The following is a 25,261-nucleotide window of genomic DNA, read 5'->3' as shown; positions in this document are numbered from 1 at the left end:
TGTTTGATTGAAAGCAGCCTCGTGAGGAGATGAGTGCACTACAAGTCACAAGGTTATTTTAGGGGATTGGGTAGAAAGGGGAGGATATGGGGGAGGAGGAGATGAGGAAATGGTGACAGCGAGAACAAACAGATACTGATGTCTAATGATCCCCTCGCTTCCTCAGCTGCAGGAGAGAAAGGCAGAAGCATAGAGATGATTTGGGGAAGCAGCCATTTTGAAGGTGGCTTTTCACCGCTCAGATGAGCCGGAGAATAAAAACACTGATTCACTTGGCTCGTCTGCATAGCATCATGCAAATTGTCTTTTCAAAACCACCCGATGTTAGAGATAAAGAGTAGTCTTTTACCCCCTATTACAGCGAATGTGTTTGAGGGTGCCACACACAGTAATATGAAAGCTCTGTGGGGAAGGAAATCAAAGTGCTCGATTAGTGACTTCTCATCAGGGGAAATATCCTTCTATCCGCATCAGCTACTGTGACAATGACTTCTTCTATAGCTCCTTCATATAGCTGACTCACTTCCCCACAGAGTGTGGACAGGATAGAGGGTGCAGTGCCTTCTCAGGGACAGTTACTGGGATTAAACCTCAGGCCACTCAGTTCCACAGTTGGTTAAGTCCATTTGTGTGGTTTTACTTCATTTACGGTGTATTTATTTAGAAACTTTTAGTATTTTTTCCCATTCCAAATCCAATGTCTGAATATTCTTAAAGGTCCCATATCGTGCTCATTTTCAGGTTCATACTTGTATTTTGTGTTTCTAATAGAACATGTTTACATGCTGTAATGTTCAAAAAACACATTATTTTCCTCGTACTGTCGGCCTGAATATACCTGTATTTACCCTCTGTCTGAAACGCTCTGTTTTAGTGCATTTCTATGGAATTGCAATGGAATTGCAATGGAATTGCGTTGCTGGGCAACAGCTTGGGTCCATGTTTACTTCCTGTCAGCTGATGTTATTTTGCATCCACTGCAACAGGAAATAAACTGGGACACATTTAGATTGTTTACGTTTAAAACCGTGTGATGGTCTAAATATCGGATATTTGTGACATCACAAATGGACAGAACGGCTTGTTTCAAACGCACAATTTCTGAATACAGGCTGTGTGTATTTCTCCGTATATTGAGCGTTTTGATAGTTTAACACTATTTATATAGCACTTAAACCTGCTTTATTATGTAAAAGACCTGAAAATCTCACTTTTTACAATATGGGACCTTTAAGAATTAAAAGTTCATAGCTCTTTGAAAGGGTGAACTTGCATTGTTATGCTATTATATTATCATTATACCAGTGGCATTAAATGGTCTTATTATTATTATTAATGGTATTTTTGGGGCCATATATTATCCATCGAAAGAAGTTATCGCGCAGCCCTAATAGGCTGCTTAAATATAATCCCCTGATTGCAGGGGTAAGTGGGGTAGCACAACTCTAGCTTTGCTCCCCCGTAACTGAATAATGGGGATGCAATTGCTCCACTTGCTCCATTGCTCGGGCGCCTATGGGCGGGACATTTTATTCAACCTAAGTGGGTTCTGGGTATGGTTCTGTTTTATTGCCATATGTCTCAGGCCCATGTTTCAGTGTGAGTAGTACTTCTCTATATACTGGTTCATTAATTGGAGGAGCATCAGGCTGCTGCCAGTGTTGGTTTTCTTGCTCTGTTAGTTTGGGGCAAGTTCTCCTTGAGTCTGTTTTGACCATCCTGGGTCCTATTCCTGGGTCAGATTAGCTCTCTCTCTTTCTTTTCAGGTTTGGATAAGACCAAAACTGCAAATGCAGATTCAAATCAGGCACATTGATGTTACATGGTATCATCTTGTACCACTCGTCCACTGTGATGCCACAAAGTACACACTTAAAGGACCAGTGTGTAACATGTTGGGAGATCTATTAGCAGAAATGTAATATAATATTCATAACTATGTTTTCATTAGTGTGTAATCACCTGAAACTAATAATTGTGTTGTTGTTAGCCTTCGTCAATCAGTCTCCACCACCACCATCTTGATTAGTATGTGACCTGCAATAATACAGACACCACAGATTCACCACAACATTAGTCAGAAAGAATGTCTTATGTTTTACAACTAATTAATTCTACTGCAACAACTAGTACTACTCTTAATGGTGCTATAATACTTGTACTAGTATTGGTACAAGTACTAGGGGTTCAGCGTTAATGGTGATTTTTTTTCACTTGCCCAGTCGGTCAATTTTTATTTGCCCCTATACAGGTTGTTTTATTTATTAGTGGTCCTCAAATAACAAGTAAGGGGTAATGTACAGCGAACAGGTCGTTGTTGTGAAAGAATCCCCGACAGGGCGATGCTGCACGGTCTCTCATCGCCATAGAGGGGATTCTTTCACAACAATGACCCGCTAGCTGTACATTACCTCGCTTATTACACAGCTACTTACTGAAGAAATCAATATTATGACACAAAAACGGTCCTCCAGAGTCCGACATCGGAGCTGCGCCCATAGCAACGGTCTGTTATACATAGCAACGGTCTGTTATACATAGCAACGGTCTGTTAAACATAGCAACGGTCTGTTATACATAGCAACGGTCTGCTATACAGAAGTTACAGACCGCAGAACGCCGTGATTGACCAATCAGAATCGGTTATTCAACACAGCCGTGTAACAACAAAGAATATAGTTAAGTGTAATTTTTAAACTTTATTGAAGTAAATAAATCAGAATAAGGAGACAGTTGGTCATAGATGCTCATAAACTTTGTCTGTACCTGACGCCATTTTCTGCCCGACTGGTACTGCGCATGTGCAACTCTCAAGAGAGCTGAGAAGGAAGCAAGATGACTCACTCCTTAGCTACTTCCATCAGCAGCTTCTGCCCGATAGGGTCAGTGAGTTTCTAGATTTACTATCCTGACGGGGCATTTTACTCGCCCCTGGAAATACTTTTAGTTGAGCTCTGCTGCTACTAAAGTTACCATATCAGGGCTCCAGACTAACTTTTTTATTTAGGTGCACCCACAATTTTGCACTGCACAAATACATTTTAAGCATTTTGTCAGTTCCCATTGGCCTACACTGGGGATGTCACAATTCCAAACATTTAGTAGTCGATACCAAAACCAGAGGAATTCCATGATTCTCCACCAGTTTGATACCACAGTATAAAACAAAAGTCAAACAATAAACCCCACTTCAACATCCACACCTTTATTACTATCTGCATACAGTTTTTTGTTAAGTTAAACAGGTCATAATATCCTATATATTTATATATTTTATTTTGCTATGAAAACATCTCCTTCAAACAATGGTAATTATTATTATTAGTTTCTATATTTTTCAAGATTACATTTGAACACATGATGATAATGTTATACTTGACCTTCGCCCAGTATACTCTCTTCCTCTTGTCCTGCCGATTTCAACACAGATTTGTTGTTCACGGTGTAGCATCATCGATAGTGAGTTTAGTCTCCCTACGGTACCATCGGGTAGCCACATGTCTACATACTACATTGGTATCAGAGTAGTGTCATGTAATTTGTGTGTAGCGAGGGAGTGGTTGAGTAGCTACAGATCAGCTGTTTGGCGATCGATCGAAGCAGAGAAGAAATCAGCGGTTAAGTTGTCTTTGTTATTAAATGTACAGTCTCACACACACACTCACACTTTGATGACCAGTGATGACGGTCTGGGCTGGTCGGTTAAGGACAGGTTTAATGAACACTGCAGCATTTCTCTTGATGAAAAGAGAATCAATAGTTCTGTTCATTTTTTATGGTTGCAGTACCAGGTGAGGTTCCACATATATACTCACAGAGACAGACCTGCTAAATGTCAGGTGCACCGGTGCGACCAATGAAAACGTTTAGTCGCACTTGACGGATTTTTTATCAATACTTTCAACACGGAATGAAGAAGGATAACAAGTTGAGATGTCCAGTGTGTGGTGAGGAAACAATTACTACTTGTCAAATAAACGTAGTGCACTAAACAGTACGATATTTTCTCTGAAATATAGCAGAGTAAAATGTTAAGTAATAAAAAAGCTATACTTAAGTATAGTGGTAGTAGTGAAAGTACTTACTGTAGTAACCAGTAATGTGGTAACTCAACCATTCTCTTGATTTTATTAGACAGGGATGCACTTCACCTTTCCAACAGCAGATGTCAGCACATCCCTCTGTACATCAGCACTGTTGTTCTCCCACAAAAAACAGGAGTGTGCTCAGCTCAGATAAGTGCCCCCCCCCCCCTCTCCCCGCCGCCTCTTCTGAGGGACACACTATGTAAATGCTGGGGTGGGGCTGGATGACTGCTGACCTTGAGAAGCTCAGCTTATCAGGCAGTCTGAGGTGGTGAATCCTTAAGGGACGTGGAGAAGAGGGAACGTTTAACATTTGCTTCCCAGCTGCCTGCTGTAGTTAGATCACTACTGACAAGCTGATCACCAGCAGCAGCAGCAGCAACAATACTCCATTTTTCCGTCACTGTCGTTGTCACTGTGCCACCCAGGGGCAGAGGAGTCAAACGGCAGCTGGCATAGCGCCTTACGGCACGACATCTGAATGTTGTATGTTTTTCAAGGAGTGGCTACCCAGATATGATGTGTCATGAATAATAAAAAAAAACAGCTTTTATTTTTCAGTCTGTGCAAATTATTATCCTTCCATATAACTTATTCCACATGTTTAGCTGTGGCAGATTGCCTTCAGACTGACTTCTGTAGTTACTGTACTACAGTATTGTTCAACATAAAAGACTCCGAGGTTTTTGGATATGTTTAGACTGTGTTTACCTGATGCATGAGACTAAATATCCATTATGGCACAGCTGGAAATAAAGAGAAAATATTTGATATAAAAAAATATATATATTTTTTCTCTCACCAAAAACAAAGTGTGAAAAAGCTGAGTGTTGTTGCTGAAGCTAGAACAGACCAGATATGATCCCAATGGTTGTTGATGGGAGAGATATGTTATATTGGCAGAATTGTGAGTTCCTGAATGCACCATGGATCACATGCAGCAACAACAAATATGAGTTACATTATCATGTTGTGCACTTACGTATATAAATAAATATATTTGTCATAAAGTAATCAATTCAGCCTATAATAATTTTAGCTGTGTCGGCAACTACCCACCGATGTGTCCGCTCCGCAACATGTAACACTGCACACTGCTGCCCAAAATCTTTAACATGCTCAGTCTGAAGGCTTTACCCTCCTCAAGAACTCAAACACAATTGCATCAGGGATGGGAGAGGATACATTTCACTAATACATCTAGATGCCCTAAACAAAACACAGAGGACTGCTAGAGAAAATGAATCAGGCCTTGTGCTACACAGGAGGTCGTGTTGCGCTGGCTTTATCTATCTGGGGTGGAGAAGAGGTTGGGTTGCTCTGGCTCTATCTATCTGGCATGGAGAGGAGGTCGTGTTGCTCTGGCTCTATCTATCTGGCGTGAAGAGGAGGTCGTGTTGCTCTGGCTCTATCTGGTTGGCGTGGAGAGGAGGTTGTGTTGCTCTGGCTCTATCTGGCGTGGAGAGGAGGTTGTGTTGCTCTGGCTCTATCTATCTGGCGTGAAGAGAAGGTCGTGTTGCTCTGGCTCTATCTGGTTGGCGTGGAGAGGAGGTCGTGTTGCTCTGGCTCTATCTATCTGGCGTGGAGAGGAGGTTGTGTTGCTCTGGCTCTATCTGGTTGGCTTGGAGAGGAGGTTGTGTTGCTCTGGCTCTATCTATCTGGCATGGAGAGGAGACTGTGTTGCTCTGGCTCTATTTATCTGGCATGGAGAAGAGGTTGTGTTGCTCTAGCTCTATCTATCTGGCGTGGAGAGGAGGTCGTGTTGCTCTGGCTCTATCTATCTGGCGTGGAGAGGAGGTCGTGTTGCTCTGGCTCTATCTATCTGACGTGAAGAGGAGGTTGTGTTACCCTGGCTCTATCTATCTGGCGTGGAGAGGAGGTCGTGTTGCTCTGGCTCTATCTATCTGACGTGAAGAGGAGGTTGTGTTACCCTGGCTCTATCTATCTGGCGTGGAGAGGAGGTCGTGTTGCTCTGGCTCTATCTATCTGGTGTGGAGAGGAGGTCGTGTTGCTCTGGCTCTATCTGGTTGGCGTGGAGAGGAGGTTGTGTTGCTCTGGCTCTATCTATCTGGCGTGGAGAGGAGGTTGTGTTGCTCTGGCTCTATCTATCTGACGTGGAGAGGAGGTCGTGTTACTCTGACTCTCTGGTTGCCTTGGAGAGGAGGTTGTGTTGCTCTACCTCTATCTGTTGCTCTGGCTCTATCTGGCATGGAGAGGAGGTTGTGTTGCTCTGGCTCTATCTGGCGTGGAGAGGAGGTCGTGTTGCTCTGGCTCTATCTATCTGACGTGGAGAGGAGGTCGTGTTACTCTGACTCTATCTGGTTGCCGTGGAGAGGAGGTTGTGTTGCTCTGGCTCTATGTATTTGGCGACGCTGGGAAGCTGCTTGACATTCTCCTGGATCCACCTTCTCACATATGTTCACATTACATGTATTATTCTTTGTCAGATGGATTGTCTATGTTGTATTTTCATTACGTTGTTACTCTGTACACACGACATCTATTGCACGTCTGTCCATCCTGGAAGGGGGATCCCTCCTCTGTTGCTCTTCCTGAGGTTTCTTCCATTTTTTTCCCTGTTAACGGGTTTTTTCTTGTTAAAGTTTTTCCTTATCCAATGAGAGGGTCGTACTGTAAAGGACAGAGGGTGTCGTATCCTGTACAGATTGTAAAGCGCCCCGAGTGTTTGGGTAGAGAATTAAAAGGTTTGCATATTCCAAATGTGTGACAAAACAGGCCTCTGGGTGGCTTTTTCAATTTCAAAGGTTAGTGGAATCACTAGATTTGCATTTGTTAAAGCTTTTCAGAATTCAAACTAGGCCAGTTTACACTATAGGAGGACAAAATATAATCCTGACAGCTTCAGCACTACTATTTTTACAGTGATGAAATTGTTAAATTAGCAAGTTGATTGACTGAATGTTTAATCAATTTTGCTAAACAATGAATGGTTTGTGTCAAGTTATCAAGTGGGAGTACCAAACATTAAACGGCAGTTTCCGTCTCCTGCTTCACTTGATAGGATTTGCTTTGCTCTGTTTCATATTAGGGTTATAGCGGTATTATCTTAGCCTATATACCAACGGTATGATTTTCAGTATAGTCATCACTACAGACTCCCCTTCCTATGATGCTGTATTAATGTGATGTATTGTAGTGCACAGCGCGCTCCACCAGAGGTCAGTCTCTGTGGTGTAACGGGCAGCTGAGCTCAGAAAAGATGGCGACTTGAGTGTTTCAGGTTTAGTCTTCTTCAAACTAAAACATGATATTGATAATGACTTTATTCAACTGCCAGTCTGACACCACCACCTGCATATCACAATCACAATCAGCTTTATTTGCCAAGTTCATACATACAAGGAACTGACACCAGTTTTAAGCATCTCTTTAAATGTACTTAAAAAAAAGAAAAGAAATAGAAAAACAACAACAAGAAAACAGCTAGGGACAACATAAAGGTACGCAATAGACCAAACTGTTATGTACACAAATTGTGATAAAATTGGTGTATATATAAGTATTACATATACATATATATATATATATATATATATATATATAAGAGCACCAATGACCAACAATAGAATATGAGAAATAATGAGAAATAAATTAAAACATCTCAAGGTTCAAGGTTCTTTATTTGTCATTTGTCAATTCCAGCAAAGCAGTCATTGATGAAAATTTGTGGTCTCAGGTTCCTTCAACAACGCTTATAAAATACATATATATAAAAAAGGGAAATCACAAAAGTAAAAGCAAAATAATAATCTAAGGCATAAAATAAATATAAGTAAATATAAAATGGTGATGTAAAGGTCAATTTGTAAATTGGTTATTTAGTTGAAGACAGTATTTCAGAATGTAAACAGGATGTAGTATGTATATATAGTATGTACTGTATATACATGAGAAGTCATATATGTTCAGAGGTGTAAACGGGAATTTAGTATGTAATGATGAGAAGTACTAAAAATATATATATAGAGGTATAGACAGGAATTTTGTGTGTTGTGTGTTGTGTGTTGTGTGTGTGTGTGTGTGTGTGTGTGTGTGTGTGTGTGTGTGTGTGTGTGTGAATATATACAGTAAATATACACAGAGGTGTAACAATCTGTAAAACAGTATGTGACGTATATAAAGGTAAATAAAGGTAAAGGGTCAAGTGATGAGCTGTGGAGCTCTGGAGTTCAGTAGTCTTCTGTGCTGCAGGGTGAAGCTGTCCCTGAGCCTGGTTGTGCGGGACCGGATGCTGCAGGCAGAACAGTTTGTGGCTGGGGTGGATGTTGGGTTCTGTAATAATCCTGTTGGCCTTCTTCCTCTACACCACTGGGTGTAGAAACTGTTCTTGTGTCCAGTGTTCTGTAGCGCCTCCCAGAGGGGAGAGTCTGGAACAGGTTGTGTCTAGGAGGGTGTGAAGGGTCTGCAGTGAGTCAGTTTCACAGACTGTGGAGGTGTAGACGTCCTGGATGGAGGGCAGGCTGGCTCCACTGATTTTCTCTGCAGTCCTGACTGTCCGTTGTAGTCTGTTCTTGTCCTGTTTGATTTTTTCAGCATGAGTCAGAGATGTCCTGAAGTCAAATATATCAGTAATTGTCAGGAATTATTTATTACATTTTTTCCAGCAACCCAAAAATCAAGGAATAAAGACATTTCCCTCATAAATTAGTGCTATTTTCTTTTTAATTTATAAGAGACATGTCATGTTTTATACTTCTGGCAAATATAATCCAATTAATCTTATTTCTATATATGTATTTTTTTATATACAGTTCCCTTTGTTAACACATTATTTTGAAAACCAGACGTAGTCACACATGTATACTTCCTCTAACTTCTCCAAGGTGGTCTCTAGCTCTCCCGTCAGCTCCGTTCTCTTTATACATCCATGGTCAGCTCCATCGGGGCCGTTTGAATGCAGAGAACATAAATGTCAGTATATGGGTGCTCTACAGTTGTAGCGTCGGCCCATTCGACCACGGAGATCAGAGCGACGGCAGGCTCGACCGCATGTTACCGCGATACGATAACGTTTCCTGTCCGTGGCAGAGTTAGCATGCGGCTTTAGCTGTGATGTCTAGCTCTGCTTTTCCTGTTAATGTGTGAAACCCAAAGTGTTTCCATACTTTACTGGATGTGTAGTGTTTACCACGCTGGATTTAAAATGAGAGGGTGAAGGTCGTATCCACGCTGACCCTCCAACGTTTAATACTTTCTCTTTTCGGCTGACTGTGGTTTGTTTTGGTTGACGGATACGGAACGGATATGACGTCACGTTACTCAAACTACAACAATACAAGCGGTAACTTCCTTCTCCCTCCACATAGACTCAGATGAAGCAAATATATCGATTATGGCATTAAAAAAAAAAAAGGAAAAGAAAAATCGAGAATTAATTTTTTTTCCCACCCCTACTATATTCTGTTTACTTGAGCAGTGAACAGTAGCTCTGCTGATCCTCACTGATTCGGACTCTCCACTGGCTTGTGGCAGAGTGTTTCTACTGTTCATGTGACACTGAGGCACAATTTCTCAAGCATGACTATAAAGTGCAGAGCATGAAATTAACTGTGGCTCCCAGTGAAAATTCACCCCAACCCACCACCACCACCACCACCACCACTACCACTACCTCTCTTTCTGTCGTCCCTCCATTCCCCCCCCTCCCCCCCACATTTGACATTGAGTCCCATATTGTTACTATTCCTCTCACATCCCAGTGCGAGAAAACAGCAGCATCACAGAGGCACAGTGAGAGCTTATACGTCTATGCTCGGCTGTAAGAGATAACAAATAGCTTGTATTTTTCCCACCTTGTTGTATTGCTGTTGGGCTGTGTTCAAATAAATGACATTTTTAATACGCGGAGCAGCAGAGAGGGCCCCAGCTCAGCCTCGGTGTATTTAGATACCATACATTCTGTATCATTGTATTAAATGCCGGAGGATTCCTTTTGAATGGCTTCGCTGCTATAATACTTGTAGACGAGGCCTATTGACTACACGGGCTTAGATCGGCACACACATCCACACACAGCCCCCCCGACCCACCCCACCCCACCCCTCGTTCCCCCTGTGACAGGCGTCTAGATGAGCCTCAGTGAGCTGAGTAACGAGCTAATCATGAGCATCCCAATAATAAATAGGCCTTGTTCATAGTCCACTAATCCCAGTCATTTAGCCCTGGTGTGGCAGCAGAAATCAATTACAGCAGCTGGGCTCCCAGTATAGAGTCTGCTCTCTGCTGTCCAGCTGCACACAACACACTCACACCTCTGACTCCTGCTGCACAATAAGACATCATTATTTAATCTATTGTTGGATATTAACTTAAGAAACCAGAGAATTAAAAAAACATCTGAAAATCTAAATGTGTTTAACTAATGCTGAATATTATTCAGACCTATAGCACTGTGAACACAGGAAGGTCAGTTTACTTGTCTTGGTTATTACTACTTGTCTCGGTTAGTACTACTTGTTTTGGTTAGTACTACTTGTTTTGGTTAGTACTACTTGTCTTGGTTAATACTACTTGTTTTGGTTAGTACTACTTGTTTTGGTTAGTAGTACTTGTCTTGGTTAGTACTACTTGTATTGGTTAGTACTACTTGTCTTGGTTAGTACTACTTGTTTTGGTTAGTAGTACTTGTCTTGGTTAGTAGTACTTGTATTGGTTAGTACTACTTGTTTTGGTTAGTAGTACTTGTCTTGGTTAGTACTACTTGTCTTGGTTAGTAGTATTTGTCTTGGTTAGTACTACTTGTATTGGTTAGTACTACTTGTTTTGGTTAGTAGTACTTGTCTTGGTTAGTACTACTTGTATTGGTTAGTACTACTTGTTTTGGTTAGTAGTACTTGTCTTGGTTAGTACTACTTGTTTTGGTTAGTACTACTTGTCTTGGTTAGTACTACTTGTATTGGTTAGTACTACTTGTTTTGGTTAGTACTACTTGTCTTGGTTAGTACTACTTGTATTGGTTAGTACTACTTGTTTTGGTTAGTAGTACTTGTCTTGGTTAGTACTACTTGTATTGGTTAGTACTACTTGTTTTGGTTAGTACTACTTGTTTTGGTTAGTACTACTTGTCTTGGTTAATACTACTTGTTTTGGTTAGTACTACTTGTCTTGGTTAGTACTACTTGTCTTGGTTAGTACTACTTGTTTTGGTTAGTACTACTTGTCTTGGTTAGTAGTACTTGTCTTGGTTAATACTACTTGTTTTGGTTAGTACTACTTGTCTTGGTTAGTAGTACTTGTCTTGGTTAGTACTACTTGTTTTGGTTGTACTACTTGTTTTGGTTAGTACTACTTGTCTTGGTTAGTACTACTTGTTTTGGTTAGTACTACTTGTTTTTGTTTTGGTTAGTACTACTTGTCTTGGTTAATACTACTTGTTTTGGTTAGTACTACTTGTCTTGGTTAGTAGTACTTGTCTTGGTTAGTACTACTTGTTTTGGTTGTACTACTTGTTTTGGTTAGTACTACTTGTTTTTGTTTTGGTTAGTACTACTTGTCTTGGTTAATACTACTTGTTTTGGTTAGTACTACTTGTCTTGGTTAGTAGTACTTGTCTTGGTTAGTACTACTTGTTTTGGTTGTACTACTTGTTTTGGTTAGTACTACTTGTTTTGGTTAGTACTACTTGTTTTGGTTAGTAGTACTTGTCTTGGTTAGTACTACTTGTTTTGGTTATTACTACTTGTCTTGGTTAGTACTACTCATACTAATGTCTTCTTTGGCTGTGGAGGAGCTTTGTCAAGTCTGAGAAAATAACCCTGATGGTGTCATTGTGATGTCATCAGAGTTATCATCCACAGTATAGGCTCTTGTAACCACACCCCCTTTTTGGGGAAACCAATCCCATGTCCATCATAGACGGTAACAGAGTAAACAGAAGGAGTTGAAACATGTCTCCAAACTTCTACTTTAAACAAACCGCTAACAGTGATAACGCTATGCTGAAGAGTTGCTGTGTAGTTGGTTGCACCAACAATAAATCCCAAAACACTGACTGTTCCCCTGCCATGTCCTAAAAAAGATCTAATAGAGGGGTTTTATGGCTCCAAGCTATAGACCAGACCAGACCAGTTCCCTCCAATCACGGTCGGGAGGCTGAGGCAGGAAAAGCCAGCACTAGGATCAGCACTGATTCATGGAGAGACCTTCGTCTGGTCAGCTAACATTACTGCCAAGCAGGTGAAATAAAGAGTGATATTGTGGTTTTAGCTGACGTGTGTCGCCTCACTGTTTTGAGCGATGCTCGTTCATGTCTATGTAGAGCGAGCGCGAGCAACGGGACGCTGACTTTCGTTGACTTAACGGCCACAGGTGTCGCTGTTAACAAGACATTTCTGATTCTTATAAACAGTCCCTTTAAGAAACCAGAGAATCAAAAAACATGAAAATCTAAATGTTTTTAACTAATTGAATATTATTCAGACCAGCACTGTGAACACGGGAAGGTCAGTTTACTTGTCTTCCTGTGTTCAACGTCAACGAGGGATAAGCAGTGCTACCGGGTTGGCCAAGCAATCGGCCCGCTGTAATGGGCACCACACAAGTAGTAAAAAAATAGAAAATCAATATATGGGCCGCCACAAATACAGCATTGTATGGACAACACTGTTCTCAGTGCATGTCAAAAAGAAGTCAGCTCACTCTTTCCATCAGTATATAGTATAGCATAGTCCATCAGAGCTAGCTGGGTTAGCATCCTCGTCACACTTCATGGCTGATTTCTGGATTTTTTCCTGATCTTGTGATCACTTTACTGTTAGTTTTTCTTAGTTTATTCCTTTCCATATTCTTGACGGCAATCCTATCGAGTTTAAAGCAGTTGAATCTGGGGAATTAATCCGATTGAGTGGGTAAGAGTTCTGTCAGCCTGCCGTTGTTTACAGCGTGCCGACCTGAAGTCCAAGCAAAACCTGTTTCAGTTCACATATGGACGGGCAGCTGGCCACTGTGACCCGTAGTCTTTAGTGAGGAGCTGGAATCACTGAATGAATGAAGCTGGATAAATAAACACAATCTAGTTGTGTATTTTCTGATCAGTTTGGTTGAGCTGGTTGTGTGTGTCTGCAGTGAGGATCTGTGTGGAATTGATTGAACCATTGTGTGTGGTGTGCTGGCTCCGTGGCTCCGCTTCTCCGCTTCTCCCTGCAACACTTGCACACACTCAGAGAGCACAAAGGGGAGGGGAGGAGTGATTCCTAGAAAACAATTTGCCATCTGTGCTTAATGGCATCGGAAGGCTGTCCACCGACCTGCACTACAGGGACCTGGCCCCGGGGCCAACGCTTTAATTACAAACGTAAAGAGACGGAGTTAAAAACAAAAGGAGCAAGAAGCCAAGCACTGCTTTGAAACAGTCCTCATCAAACCATAGCGTTGTTTCAAAACTGAGTAGGATATTTTTGGGATTGAAGCTGCTGATAATACAACAAATTGTTTTAAAAATTCATTCAAGTTCATCGGCCCCATTTACACTCAGTCACCTCCTTCGGCCTTCCTGACCACGCTGGATAGCTAACCCATCTCAATGTCAGCTTTACCAGCTATTGTTTTCTCTTTGTGAGTCATCATGGCTAAATGTGGTTCTGGAGACGCCTACTGTAGCAGGAACTACCACTGTCTTTCTTTCTGTCTCTCTGTCTGCCTCTGCCTCTGTCTCTGTCTGTGGACAGACTTTGTCACCGCGATAGCGTCATAACTGTGTAAGATGCAGTCACAAAACTTTACAGATGTGTAGTCTATCTGATCCCTGATTGCAAATACGTTTAAGTACACATATTTGTGGATTTCTATTACATTTATTTAAAACAAGAAATATTTGTGTGTGCATCAGAAATATATTTGTGAACCTTATTTTTCTATATGCAGATTTTGTTTTAATTTATATACAACGATAACTATTTTTCTGTGTATTGAAAAATATTTTTGTGGAGACAGTCAGTAATATTATATATATTTATAAAGTTTATTATTATTATTTATTTTATTATTATTATTATTATTTATTATTATTTCGTTATATAAAATCTGTAAATTAACTTTAATAAACTTTAAAATAAATAATAATAATAAACTTTTTCTTTGTGAATTTGGCAACAATAAAAAACAGTATGGGTAATGACAGAGAGCGGAGGTTTAACAGGGTAACCACATTTGTAATGTAAAAAAAGAATCTCCCACCTTCATTTTAATTTATTAAATTAGCCTGTGATCTGATTCTGAAGTTCTGAATGTTAAAATGATCAGTTTAATAATGCAGCGTCTGTGTAAACCCTGAAGCGACCAGAGCTTACCACCTCGACAGCATCAACACAGTGGCCTCAGTGACAAGAAGTCAATTTTATGCTCTACAAATGTTGGTCTGACCATGACCTTATCGTAGACCCACGAAGGTGCCTCATTGACTGAGCATTCACTGTCCACTTAAAGGGTGGATCCATCTGTGTTCTGCTGTGTTTGTTTTTTTCAAATGTTAACGCCCACTCAGCCATTAGCAGAAAGCAGTGACGTAGGTTAGCACAGTAAGCTAATCAATAAGGTTATGAATAATGCGAACGCTAGCACTAGCTGAGTCAACGTTAGCTGTGCTAAGTTTGGAAATAACTGAAAGGGTTAGTTTTTGAAGTGGAGTTGTATGTACAGTATATACTCCCATGTTCTGAGAGGTAAAATGACTGTTTTTATGAATGGAGTCTTGTGGCTGTGAAGAGAGCGATATAATGGCTTCAGTCCCCCGTCAGAAAGGCCTGTCTGACGGCGAGGTAAATGGGACCTTTACTCTTTTGGTAACTGGTGATTTGACTTTTGACAGTCTTGTCCATACACATTCCAACAGTATCTGATAGTGGATTAGTTGTTTCTGTGCGCTACATGCTTGTTGGTCTGGTCTTGGAAGTCTTGGAACTGAGGTTTACACATACACACTGGAGTCATCTAGACGTCTTCAATGTAGGGAAGCGTTGGGGCACATTTTGGATTTTATAATCTCACACAATATGCAAACCAGAAGAGAACACACAGAACAACTTGTGTTTGGATAAAAGTAGGCAGACATTGAGCCAGTGAAGTACACTGTCATTTCATTATTATATATAGAGGCAGATGACTGGAGCTCTTGTCTGGTCTTTATTCATTCAGTCAGAACTTGACCTTCATCAAGACCAGTTAGCATCACTGGTCCTGGCTGCTCATGCTGCTCTGCTTAGTGGAGGGTTCTTGGAGGGGAGTGGGGGGGCTCTGTGCAGCCAACTTACTGGTAAATAGCAATTTAGCAATGTACAGTAGCAACTAGGGATGTGACAGTGAGGAAATAATAATAATAATAAACACCGGTGTTACCGATTACACCAGACATTTTACAAGAAAAGATGACGGCCAATATGTGTAGCGCGCTGACTCTGATCTTTACCGTCAGGTGGCCGTGTGTCTGGCCTCTCTCCGGTCCAGTGCTCAGAGCACAGACCCCATACACAGTAAGGCTGGAAATATACTTGCTTTTGACTACACGTTCGTGTCATGGATGTATTAAGAGAACTGGATATAGCGTTGGAGGCGTTGGGGCCTCGTTCATTCCTATGAAAGTTGCTTGGTGGCACATGAAGCCAAAATGGCTCGACTTCCGCCTGGAAAAAGTACCCGGAACATATTGGGAACATGGAACATGCGCAGTAGCGTCCGCTCGGTCACATGACTCGGTCACGGGGTCCCAACGTCACGCTGTCGTCACAGCTTTTAGGACCTAATGATTTAAATAAGGACTATTAGAGTGTTCGTACTGAGGAGTTGATTCACCTAAAAAAAAAATATCCGCTGAGTTACAGACGTCTCTTTCCCAATGTAAGTCTATGGGAAAAAAGTATTTTTGGGTCCAATGGCATCACGTGACGGATACGGACGTTGTAGTAACGCCGCTTGGCCACTACGAAAGTTGGGATCAACGACCGGCGCTCTTCCTGGGGGCTTGGTTCGTGTTGATTTCTGAGGACGTACACAACCGACGCTCCAAACAGACGCAGTTACGCGAGGGAGCGTCGTCCGCACTCGTAGTTATAAGCAAGTATATCTTTAAGGCCGGAGATGCGTTTCCCAAATGGGATTAGGGCTCGAAAATAGTCCCCCTTTGCTATTTATTTAATCCCAGATAAATGACTCTGAACCAAAGCAATGATTGAAATCAAGATGGCCGCCCCTCTGGAAGGCCTGCACATCTGACGTAGTCTGTTGTTGAACTGCCTCTTTACACATTTCTCATCCACTTTGTTCACACACAATTCTAAAAGCTGAACTATAGACGGCCATTTTAGCATGACAAGTAACCGAAAGAAACTGATGAAAATGTGATCCAGTTATAGTTCCTTCTTTCCTTCCTTCCCATCGTCCATCTTTTCTCCTTCCTTCACTCATCCCCCACGTTACTTTCCTTTCCCCCCTCTTCCTCCCTGCTTTATCTTTCTCCTGTCTTTCTAGCCTTCGCTCCCTTATTCTTTCACCCTCTCTCATCAACACGCCACCCTCCAAGGCACACACACACACACACACACACACAGACACACACAGCCCTCCAGCGTTTTATTTACTGTCCTTGCCAACTGTGTGAGGAGGATGAGTGTTAGAGATACCCAGAGGCATTCTGCACTGAGCTCCTGTCTCCGTGTTGTACCACAAATTAACCCGTGTGTCTAATTCGCCAGCGCTCCGTTTGATTGGACGGCGCGCGTGTGGAGATGGTGGGCGGAGGCCAGCGTAAGCCTATCCCAGAGCAGCGTAGCCCTCGGCTGTCAGCGGAGCAGCATTGCCATGGTGATGTCATCCTCAAGCTGTGAGCCCGCCTTCCGTCGGACAAAGCGTACTGATTACTGGCAGAGAGAGGAGGGAGAGGAGTGATGATGAAGGTGATGATTAGGCTGCGAGCCCATGGGCCATCTCATAGCACGCAGAAAGGCTCCGACGTGACCTCATGCGATCTGGCCGTTTGAAGGCCGAGGCGGTTGGTTTCAATTGAGATCACTGATTTGTTGGTGATAATTATTGATAAGGATACAGTACTCCAACACGCCTTTCATTATTCATGATCACTATCACTATCAGACTGACACTATGAACCATTCAACTGGCTGAACGTGGATAAGCAGCTTAGTTTCTTTCTGTTTCATATGTCTTTCAAACAGATTAGTTTGAACAATCTAATAATAATAATAATAATATTTTTCATGCATTTTTCATTTAATCTCATCAGGATGAAGCAGAGAGGCCTTGTCCTTTCTAAGTTTAAGTCTAACTATCTATGTAGACAGTGTTATAATATAATATAAAATCATATCGTCCACTAGTGATGATAAGGTGCAATGTTTTTATCAAAATGCTCTATTAACTCTTGGGCATCCATGCAGCTAAGTAATTATGGCAAATGTACACAAAATCGCAATGAAACACACCTGATGTACATTACTTTACAAAAAAAAAACTAACAACTTTAACTTCAGCATGTTTTCAGATAAGGAGTTAAAATGTATGAGAAGTGTTTGAAATTATTTAGCCTTTTTTTAAAGACTTTTGTTCACTTTCATATTTTTTTTCTAAAAAATATCAAGAAGGAAAAAGGCTTTGGATAAAATGACCATCAGTGCTGAATTTCTGTTTTTACAAAAGACAATGAAGGCCTTAGGAAATTGTCTATTATCAGATATCAGATTGGAAGGAATGAGGAGTCTATTTTATTACATCAACCTGAGAACAGGCCCAAAATTGTAAGATTTGTTCGAATTTTCGATTCGGACATTTTTCTCAGATTTAATTTTTTTTATTCCCAGCATTGTGAGATGGTCAGTGTATCTTTTGGTCATTCGATTTTCCTTTCACAAATGGATATTAAAATACAAAAAAGGAGCGGTTATTTGATTTTCTTTTTAAAATCCCAAAATTAAAATTTAATTACAAGGCATTTTTCTTTATCAGGGTCAAAAAGGGATGAACCAAACTTTAAAAAAACGGGTTGATTTTAATTTTCTATTTTTAAAAACAACAAATATAATCACTAGAAAACAGAAACGAAAAAAATGCCCGGAAGTTGCGTAAGAGAGGCATACATCCATGGAATGAGGAAGGTGCTGTGTATGAGAGAAAAAACAAGTACTGTGTTGCTGTGTAACTGAAGGTGATGTGGACATGGATCAGTGCATATTTTTTCGAAACAATAAAAGAGTGTGTCTCACAGAAAAAGACACGACTGCAGAAGAATAAACTTCCGTAAAGTTGGAAAGATATTGACAGATTCGAACTTCCCGGATCAATAACTCATAAACGAAACGTTGTTAAAACACAAACGAGGGCTCTTTCTAACCGTAGTGAGGTAGACAACTTCGAGCTGGACACATAACATTGATCTCTATGTGCAGCCGGCTGTGAGATGAGCGGTCAGGGACCGTCTACGAAGTGCAACGCTGAAAAGAGATGCAATAAAAATATTCATATATTTTTCCCAATACAAAATCACCAAAATAATGCAAAAACATATTTTTCCAAACTAAGTGTTGTAGTATTATCCGAAAGAGGCCATTTATGTGTGAAGTAATTTTGATGGTAGTACACTGCATACATCTGAAGTTATTGAATTTTTTTGTGAATGACCAAAAGATACACTGACTTGAGATTATAACAATTAATAGTCTCAGATGTTTCTTTTTCCCCCCTATGTGGCCCTAACGAAAAAACAAAAACCCATTGTGTTGTTTTAATTATCCTCCAAATATTAGGATCACCTTAGTTTGTTTAGTTTTGGTTTAAGAGCTTTATAACGTAGGTTTTACTATGAAAGTGGGGTAGGAATTCAACCCCGAAATCGAATTTGTATAAATAATATCTGTGCATTTTTTGTGTGATAAACCACTTGAACTGTTCTACCAATTCTGCATTAAAGCTTATTTATTCCGTCCCCTGTTCCACCCGGTCAGACATGAGGAGAAAAAGGCTCATCTGGTAATCTCTGGCGACTTGTTCCCGCCACTGCTTTGTCATCATTGCCCAGATGACACTCATGTCAAACGGTCCAGTGGGAGCCTGCCTTGTGTGTGTGCGAGTGTGTGCGTGTGTGTGTGTGTGTGTAGTTGGGGTTACAGAGGTTAAGGGGAGCTAATTTCACGGCTTTTTATTTGTACTGGTCTCAGGAGATGTGCTCTCTATAAGCATTATCGCTTCCAGCTGGTTGTAATGGGACAGACGGGATGGGGCCACCACACACACACACACACACACACACACACACACACACACACACACACACCATCAAGGGCCCTTAATCATAATAGTGTGTCATTTGATGATGTTCCTCTCATACGTACTGTATATTATGTTGTGTTAGTATCATAGTTGTGCTTTTGTTCAACTTTGCAATACTTTTGTACTATAACATGGAATATTTTTATTTTATTTTTATTTTTTTTATATTTATATTTATTTTAAAATAAAATAAATTTAAATATATTTATATTCATTTTATATTTATATTTATATTTATTTTAAAATAAAATTAATTCAAATAAATATAAATAATATTTATATTTATTTTATTTTTATTAGTAAATTTCTTGTCTCATTGATTTTTTTATTTTTTTTTACTGATCCCTACGTTAATACTCCAGCATACAAAGGGATTTTAGACAGTAGTGTCCCTTTTCCCTCTCCAGGCCTCAGCAGCCACCTGCGGTCTGCTGGACCACACACTGGACCCACACATTACTTTTCTTTTGATTTCACTTCCTTAGTGCTGAAACACAAGTTGTACAGGAAATCATGAACTCTCTGAAGGATTCACTTCCAGCAGCCAGTAATGTCCCCAGACTGGCTGCTGGAAGGACTACAGAAGAGTGTGAGCCGTCTAATCATCATTTCAGATCTGTGTTATATTAGAATAAGGGAACAATTGTGTTCATGTAAGAGAAAGCAGTGTTGACCATAGACCAGAGGAGAACTCAAGCTCTCAGAGTTGTAGTACACACATCCGTCGTTGATCTTCTCCCTGTTCTGTTCAGTCTCAGATCTCTGCTGCTGTGTGAGATTAGTCACTACAAATGACCTCTGGAGAGGGCTGTGTCAGATTGCAAGGAAACATACTCTAAGAGACTCTAATTGGCTCCATCCTCAGGTCCAAATATTCAAATTGCATAATGAGATATCTCCTTCATGCACTCGTGCTTCCAAGAGAAGAAAACATATTGATTTTCCCTGCAGTCCTCGACACTTTGTCTGCTTTTTTTCTGACGTGTTGTTTGTCTTCTCTGTTCCATCACATGTTTAGGTGCATCTGCGGTCAGCGGAGCGTCTTCGAGACTTGTGCTGTGCCAACCGGGGTACTTTCATCAAGGTGGGCCAGCACCTCGGCGCTCTGGGCTACCTGCTGCCTGAGGAGTACACATCCACGCTGCAGGTGCTCCACAGCCAAGCTCCTCAAAGCAGCATAGAGGAGATCCAGCAGGTCATCAGAGAAGACCTCGGAAAGGAGGTACGTTCAAATAGACTATCCCTGTCTCTGTAACGGTTACGGGTGGCTTTCTGTTGGTATTCAGGTGATTCTACAGTTGTTCCGGTTTACTAATATTTTTTGGACTGTATTAGACCAAAGAAATTACATGTATGAATTTAGAAAATGGCCGTAGTTCCCCTTTAATGCTGAATATGCTTTAGTTTCCCTCCAGCATATACAGCATCAATCAACATCTACTTTAATCTAACTAATAATCTCACGTCATAAGAAAAAGACATGTTTGGTTAAATCGGCCTGATGTTTTATTAGGTTGAGTTGTTGTTAGAAGTGAAGGTGCTCAAATCACGACAATTGCTCTCAGAGGTTTTTACTAATTAAATGCTGTTGGGACTTAAACTCATCAGTAGAATAGTCAAAGTTAATACTCATTCATGCAGAGCCAAGACAAAACATATGCTGTAATGTTAAATGGATTTATTGAACTCATTTATCTGAGTATTTCTTTGGGTTTGTAGTTGGATGGTTTGATTTGGATTGTGGTTTATGGCAGGCAGATAAAGCAGAAGTGGGTATGTCTGACATTCTGTCCTCGTTTCATTTCATAACCAAGCCGTACTCCTGATGCAGCTGTTAATGCTGCTGTTAGTGCCGAGCGCCGACTTTGCTTTCAGACTAGTTGTTATGACAGCCTTTTAGAGCCTGCTGGAGGCAACTGTTCTGTCATTCTCAGATACACAACATTGGTCTTCTCCCTCTACCGCACACTCCTCAGTGTGTGTGTGTGTGTGTGTGTGTGTGTGTGTGTGTGTGTGTGTGTGTGTGTGTGTGTGTGGATACTTAGTTGAGTGCATTACATCAGCAAATCCAGGAACATGTTGCTCCCTACATACCATAGACCCATATAGGCCAATCCATATATGCTGTCAGGGATGTTGCTGTGCGGTTCATACCTGAAACAAACCTGGAACATACCTAGAACATACCTTTGACATACCTGGAACATACATAGAACATACCTGGAACATACCTAGAACATACGTAGAACATACCTGCTACATACCTGGAACATACCTGCTACTTACCTAGAACATACCTGCTACATACCTAGAACATACCTGGAACATACCTGCTACTTACCTAGAACATACCTGCTACTTACCTAGAACATACCTGCTACATACCTAGAACATACCTGGAACATACCTGCTACATACCTGGAACATACCTAGAACATACCTGGAAAATACCTGCTACATAGCTGGAACATACCTGGAACATACCTAGAACATACCTGGAACATACCTGGAACATACCTGGAACATACCTGCTACATACCTGGAACATACCTAGAACATACCTAGAACATACCTGCTACATACCTAGAACATACCTGGAACATACCTAGAACATACCTGGAACATACTTGCTACATACCTAGAACATACCTGGAACATACCTAGAACATACCTGGAACATACCTGGAACATACCTGCTATATACCTGGAACATACCTGGAACATACCTGCTGCATACCTGGAACATACCTAGAACATACCTGGAATATACCTGATACATACCTTGAATAAACCTGGAACATACCTGGAACATACCTAGAACATACTTGTTACATAACTGGAACATACCTAGAACATACCTGCTACATACCTGGAACATTTCTAGAACATACCTGGAACATACCTAGAACATACCTGGAACATTCCTAGAACATACCTGGAACATTCCTATAACATACCTATAACATACCTGGAACATTCCTAGAACATACCTGCTACATACCTGGAACATACCTAGAACATACCTGGAACATACCTGGAACATACCTGGAACATAGGTAGAACATACCTGGAACATACCTGGCCAGGTATCCGGTGTGTTCAATCACTCAATATGTAGAGATATTGTTTTGTGGCAATATTTGATTTTTATATGACGGCACTAGAATGAAGTTCATCTGTGTGTTGTTGGGGACGCATGTCTGGTTATTAGCAAATATTAAAGATAATTATTAATATCAATTAATATAAATATATTTCTATTAATAAATTATCACTATCTATGAATAATAACGGGGTACCAAATGATGTCGGTGCAGTAGCTCAAAAAGGCTTTCAAATGGCTATCAGAAGTAATTATCAAACTAATTATTAATTATATTGAATAATATGATTTAATTTACATTAAGTCAACTCGCAGGGCACCATCCTTCCTAACAAAGAGAAAATGATACCCAATTAATGTAGTCTCATACTAAACTATCAATATGGAACTCGGATTAATAATTAAAATAATAACTATAGCCAGAAATCACCACTTCAATCACTAGTAAGTTGAAGGATTTTGTAGGTTGGCAGCATTCACTCTTATGCAACATTAAACAGGCCAGCATGTATATTTCACAAGCATTCATTTACAAGATAATGAAGGTCAAAAATTACTAGGGCTGTCAATCGATTCAAATATTTAATCGCAATTAATCGCATTTTTTTTATCTGTTCAAAATGTACCTTAAAAGGGATGCTTTATGCTTTATGCAAATGTATGTCTATATTTATTATTGGAAATCAATTAACAACACAGAACTATGACACATATTGTCCAGAAACCCTCACAGGTACTGCATTTAGCATAAAACAATGTGCTCAAATCATAACATGGCAAACTGCAGCCCAACAGGCAACAACAGCTGTCAGTGTGCTGACTTGACTATGACTTGCCCCCAAAACTGCATGTGATTATCATAAAGTGGGCATGTCTGTAAAGGGGAGACTCGTGGGTACCCATAGAACCCATTTTCATTCACATATCTAGAGGTCAGAGGTCAAGGGACCCCTTTGAAAATGGACATTTGACAGTTGACATGACAGGCCTACAAGCAGCATCCGGTATTATCCAGACAAGCCTTGGTGATGAGGATAGAAACAACACACACTGAAGGGAAGTTCGGCAATAATGGAAAGCATACATGATCTTTCCTCTCATATAAAACAATTAGTAACCAGTGGGATGTGCTAATAAGATGAATATGAGCTGCAATTGCAGTCAAATTGCTCCCCTGTAATTCATTCAGCCACTTCTATAGAATTTTCTCTTCTTTCTTCTTCTTTATCTTCTTTTAATGATGGTGTTCATTCAGTTTGATTTCCTCCTGTATCTGTGTGGGATGTCATCATCCTTGAAGAGACGGTGAATGAATGAGCCCCTGGTCCCTTTAGGAGCTGCATGAGAAGAAGTGACACTGATGAGCAGAGTCAGGGGAGCAGCCTTCTTTTGTAACACGTGTATGCATTCTCACGTCTGTTGGATATTCTCACACAAGCGGTGAGTAGTGCCGTGCTGTTTTTTTAGCACCATTTGTGGTGTCATGCATTCCCACTGTGCATGGATTTGGAGAGCTTTGCCTTAGTTCTGGCTGTCATCTCCCCTCTACAGTGAAAGTGCTGAAAGGCCAGCTTGTGCAATATGTCGTTTTCACCAATATCCGTTTCTAATCTGTTTCCAGGCTGAATATTACACTTAGTTGGTGCTGAGGCATAACATAACAAAAAAAAAAAATACGAGTGCATCATGGGTACTTGGGGTTAAGGCAGGGTGGCATGAGTGGAGGGACATCTGTGGACATGGAGATTCAGGAAGTGGCAGTACGTTAACTGACATCATCCACACTGAGCCAACATGTAGCCTTTCCGCTGATGCTCTTATGTTTAGTAACGACATGGGTCAGACTGGATTATCCTGCTTAAACTATTCACCTTGTTTTATTCATATTTTGAGGCATTGGGATTATTTAATTTACTCTTCATGTTGGCATAATCTTTTCAAACTTTTCTTTATTAATGAGGGGTACTTCAATATAACAATATCACACAGGATGGATGGGCAAACCCATAGAAATACATTAGGAGTAGAACGGACATTAAACTTTGCCATTGTCATTTGACGAGGGCAAAAGTAAATGGCGATTGTTGGTGGTTGTTATGGTGATGACACACATCAGTGTGTCACACTCACTAGTTTGAGAACTATGAAGCAATTAATCCAACAATCCTCAACGCACCTACATACATAAACCGACAGATGTCAATGAAAAATAAATTAGTAATAATGATGATAATAATAATAATAATAATAATAATTCCACAAATAAAAATAAAACAAATAAATAAATGAGTAGATTAAATGATGGAGTAAAACAAGTAAAAAAAAATTAAATAAAAAATAATACAAATAATGAAATAATGATAACTACGCTTATAAATCTAGACTTCTAGTGTATAGTATGACTAGTGTACACTGGGACACACCAACCTGTATACACACATATATACAGATATTAACAATATTAACAATATTAACAAAACCAAAGCACCGATGTCATCTGAGTGGATAAGTAGTTAGATAACCAAACAGAACTGATATGGGGTCAGTAGGCAGACATGGCACCCAGGACATCGTAGCACCATTAAAAGGTCATAGAGGGCTGGATGCATTAGGTGTAGGCTCAGAATGTATTAATACGGTGCACTTTCGTCAGTAGGCAACCTGTCAATCAGCGGTTGCCAGCTGGAGTAGAATCTGTCCAAGGAGACTCTCATAGTGAACTTAATCGTTTCATATGTCAGGAAAAGACGAGACATCACATAACCAGGATTTAAATGAAGTGGGT

At 40.5% G+C, this 25,261-nt stretch overlaps 1 protein-coding gene across 2 annotated transcripts in view; it reads left to right on the top strand.

Annotated features, from left to right (window-relative positions):
* The window catches only part of adck1 (aarF domain containing kinase 1), an 82,445-nt gene that overhangs the window by 18,567 nt on the left and 38,617 nt on the right, over positions 1–25,261 (top strand). For both annotated transcript variants that reach the window (XM_074660768.1, XM_074660769.1), the window contains exon 4: positions 20,392–20,595. In XM_074660768.1, coding sequence (XP_074516869.1) covers positions 20,392–20,595 — 204 coding nt within the window. The remainder of the gene's footprint in view (positions 1–20,391; positions 20,596–25,261) is intronic.

Source organism: Sebastes fasciatus, chromosome 15 (genome assembly GCF_043250625.1).
Source record: "Sebastes fasciatus isolate fSebFas1 chromosome 15, fSebFas1.pri, whole genome shotgun sequence".
In the NCBI taxonomy this organism is placed as follows: Eukaryota; Metazoa; Chordata; class Actinopteri; order Perciformes; family Sebastidae; genus Sebastes; species Sebastes fasciatus.
The sequence above is the reverse complement of the archived record's forward strand: the minus strand, read 5'-3'. Positions and strand labels throughout refer to the sequence as shown.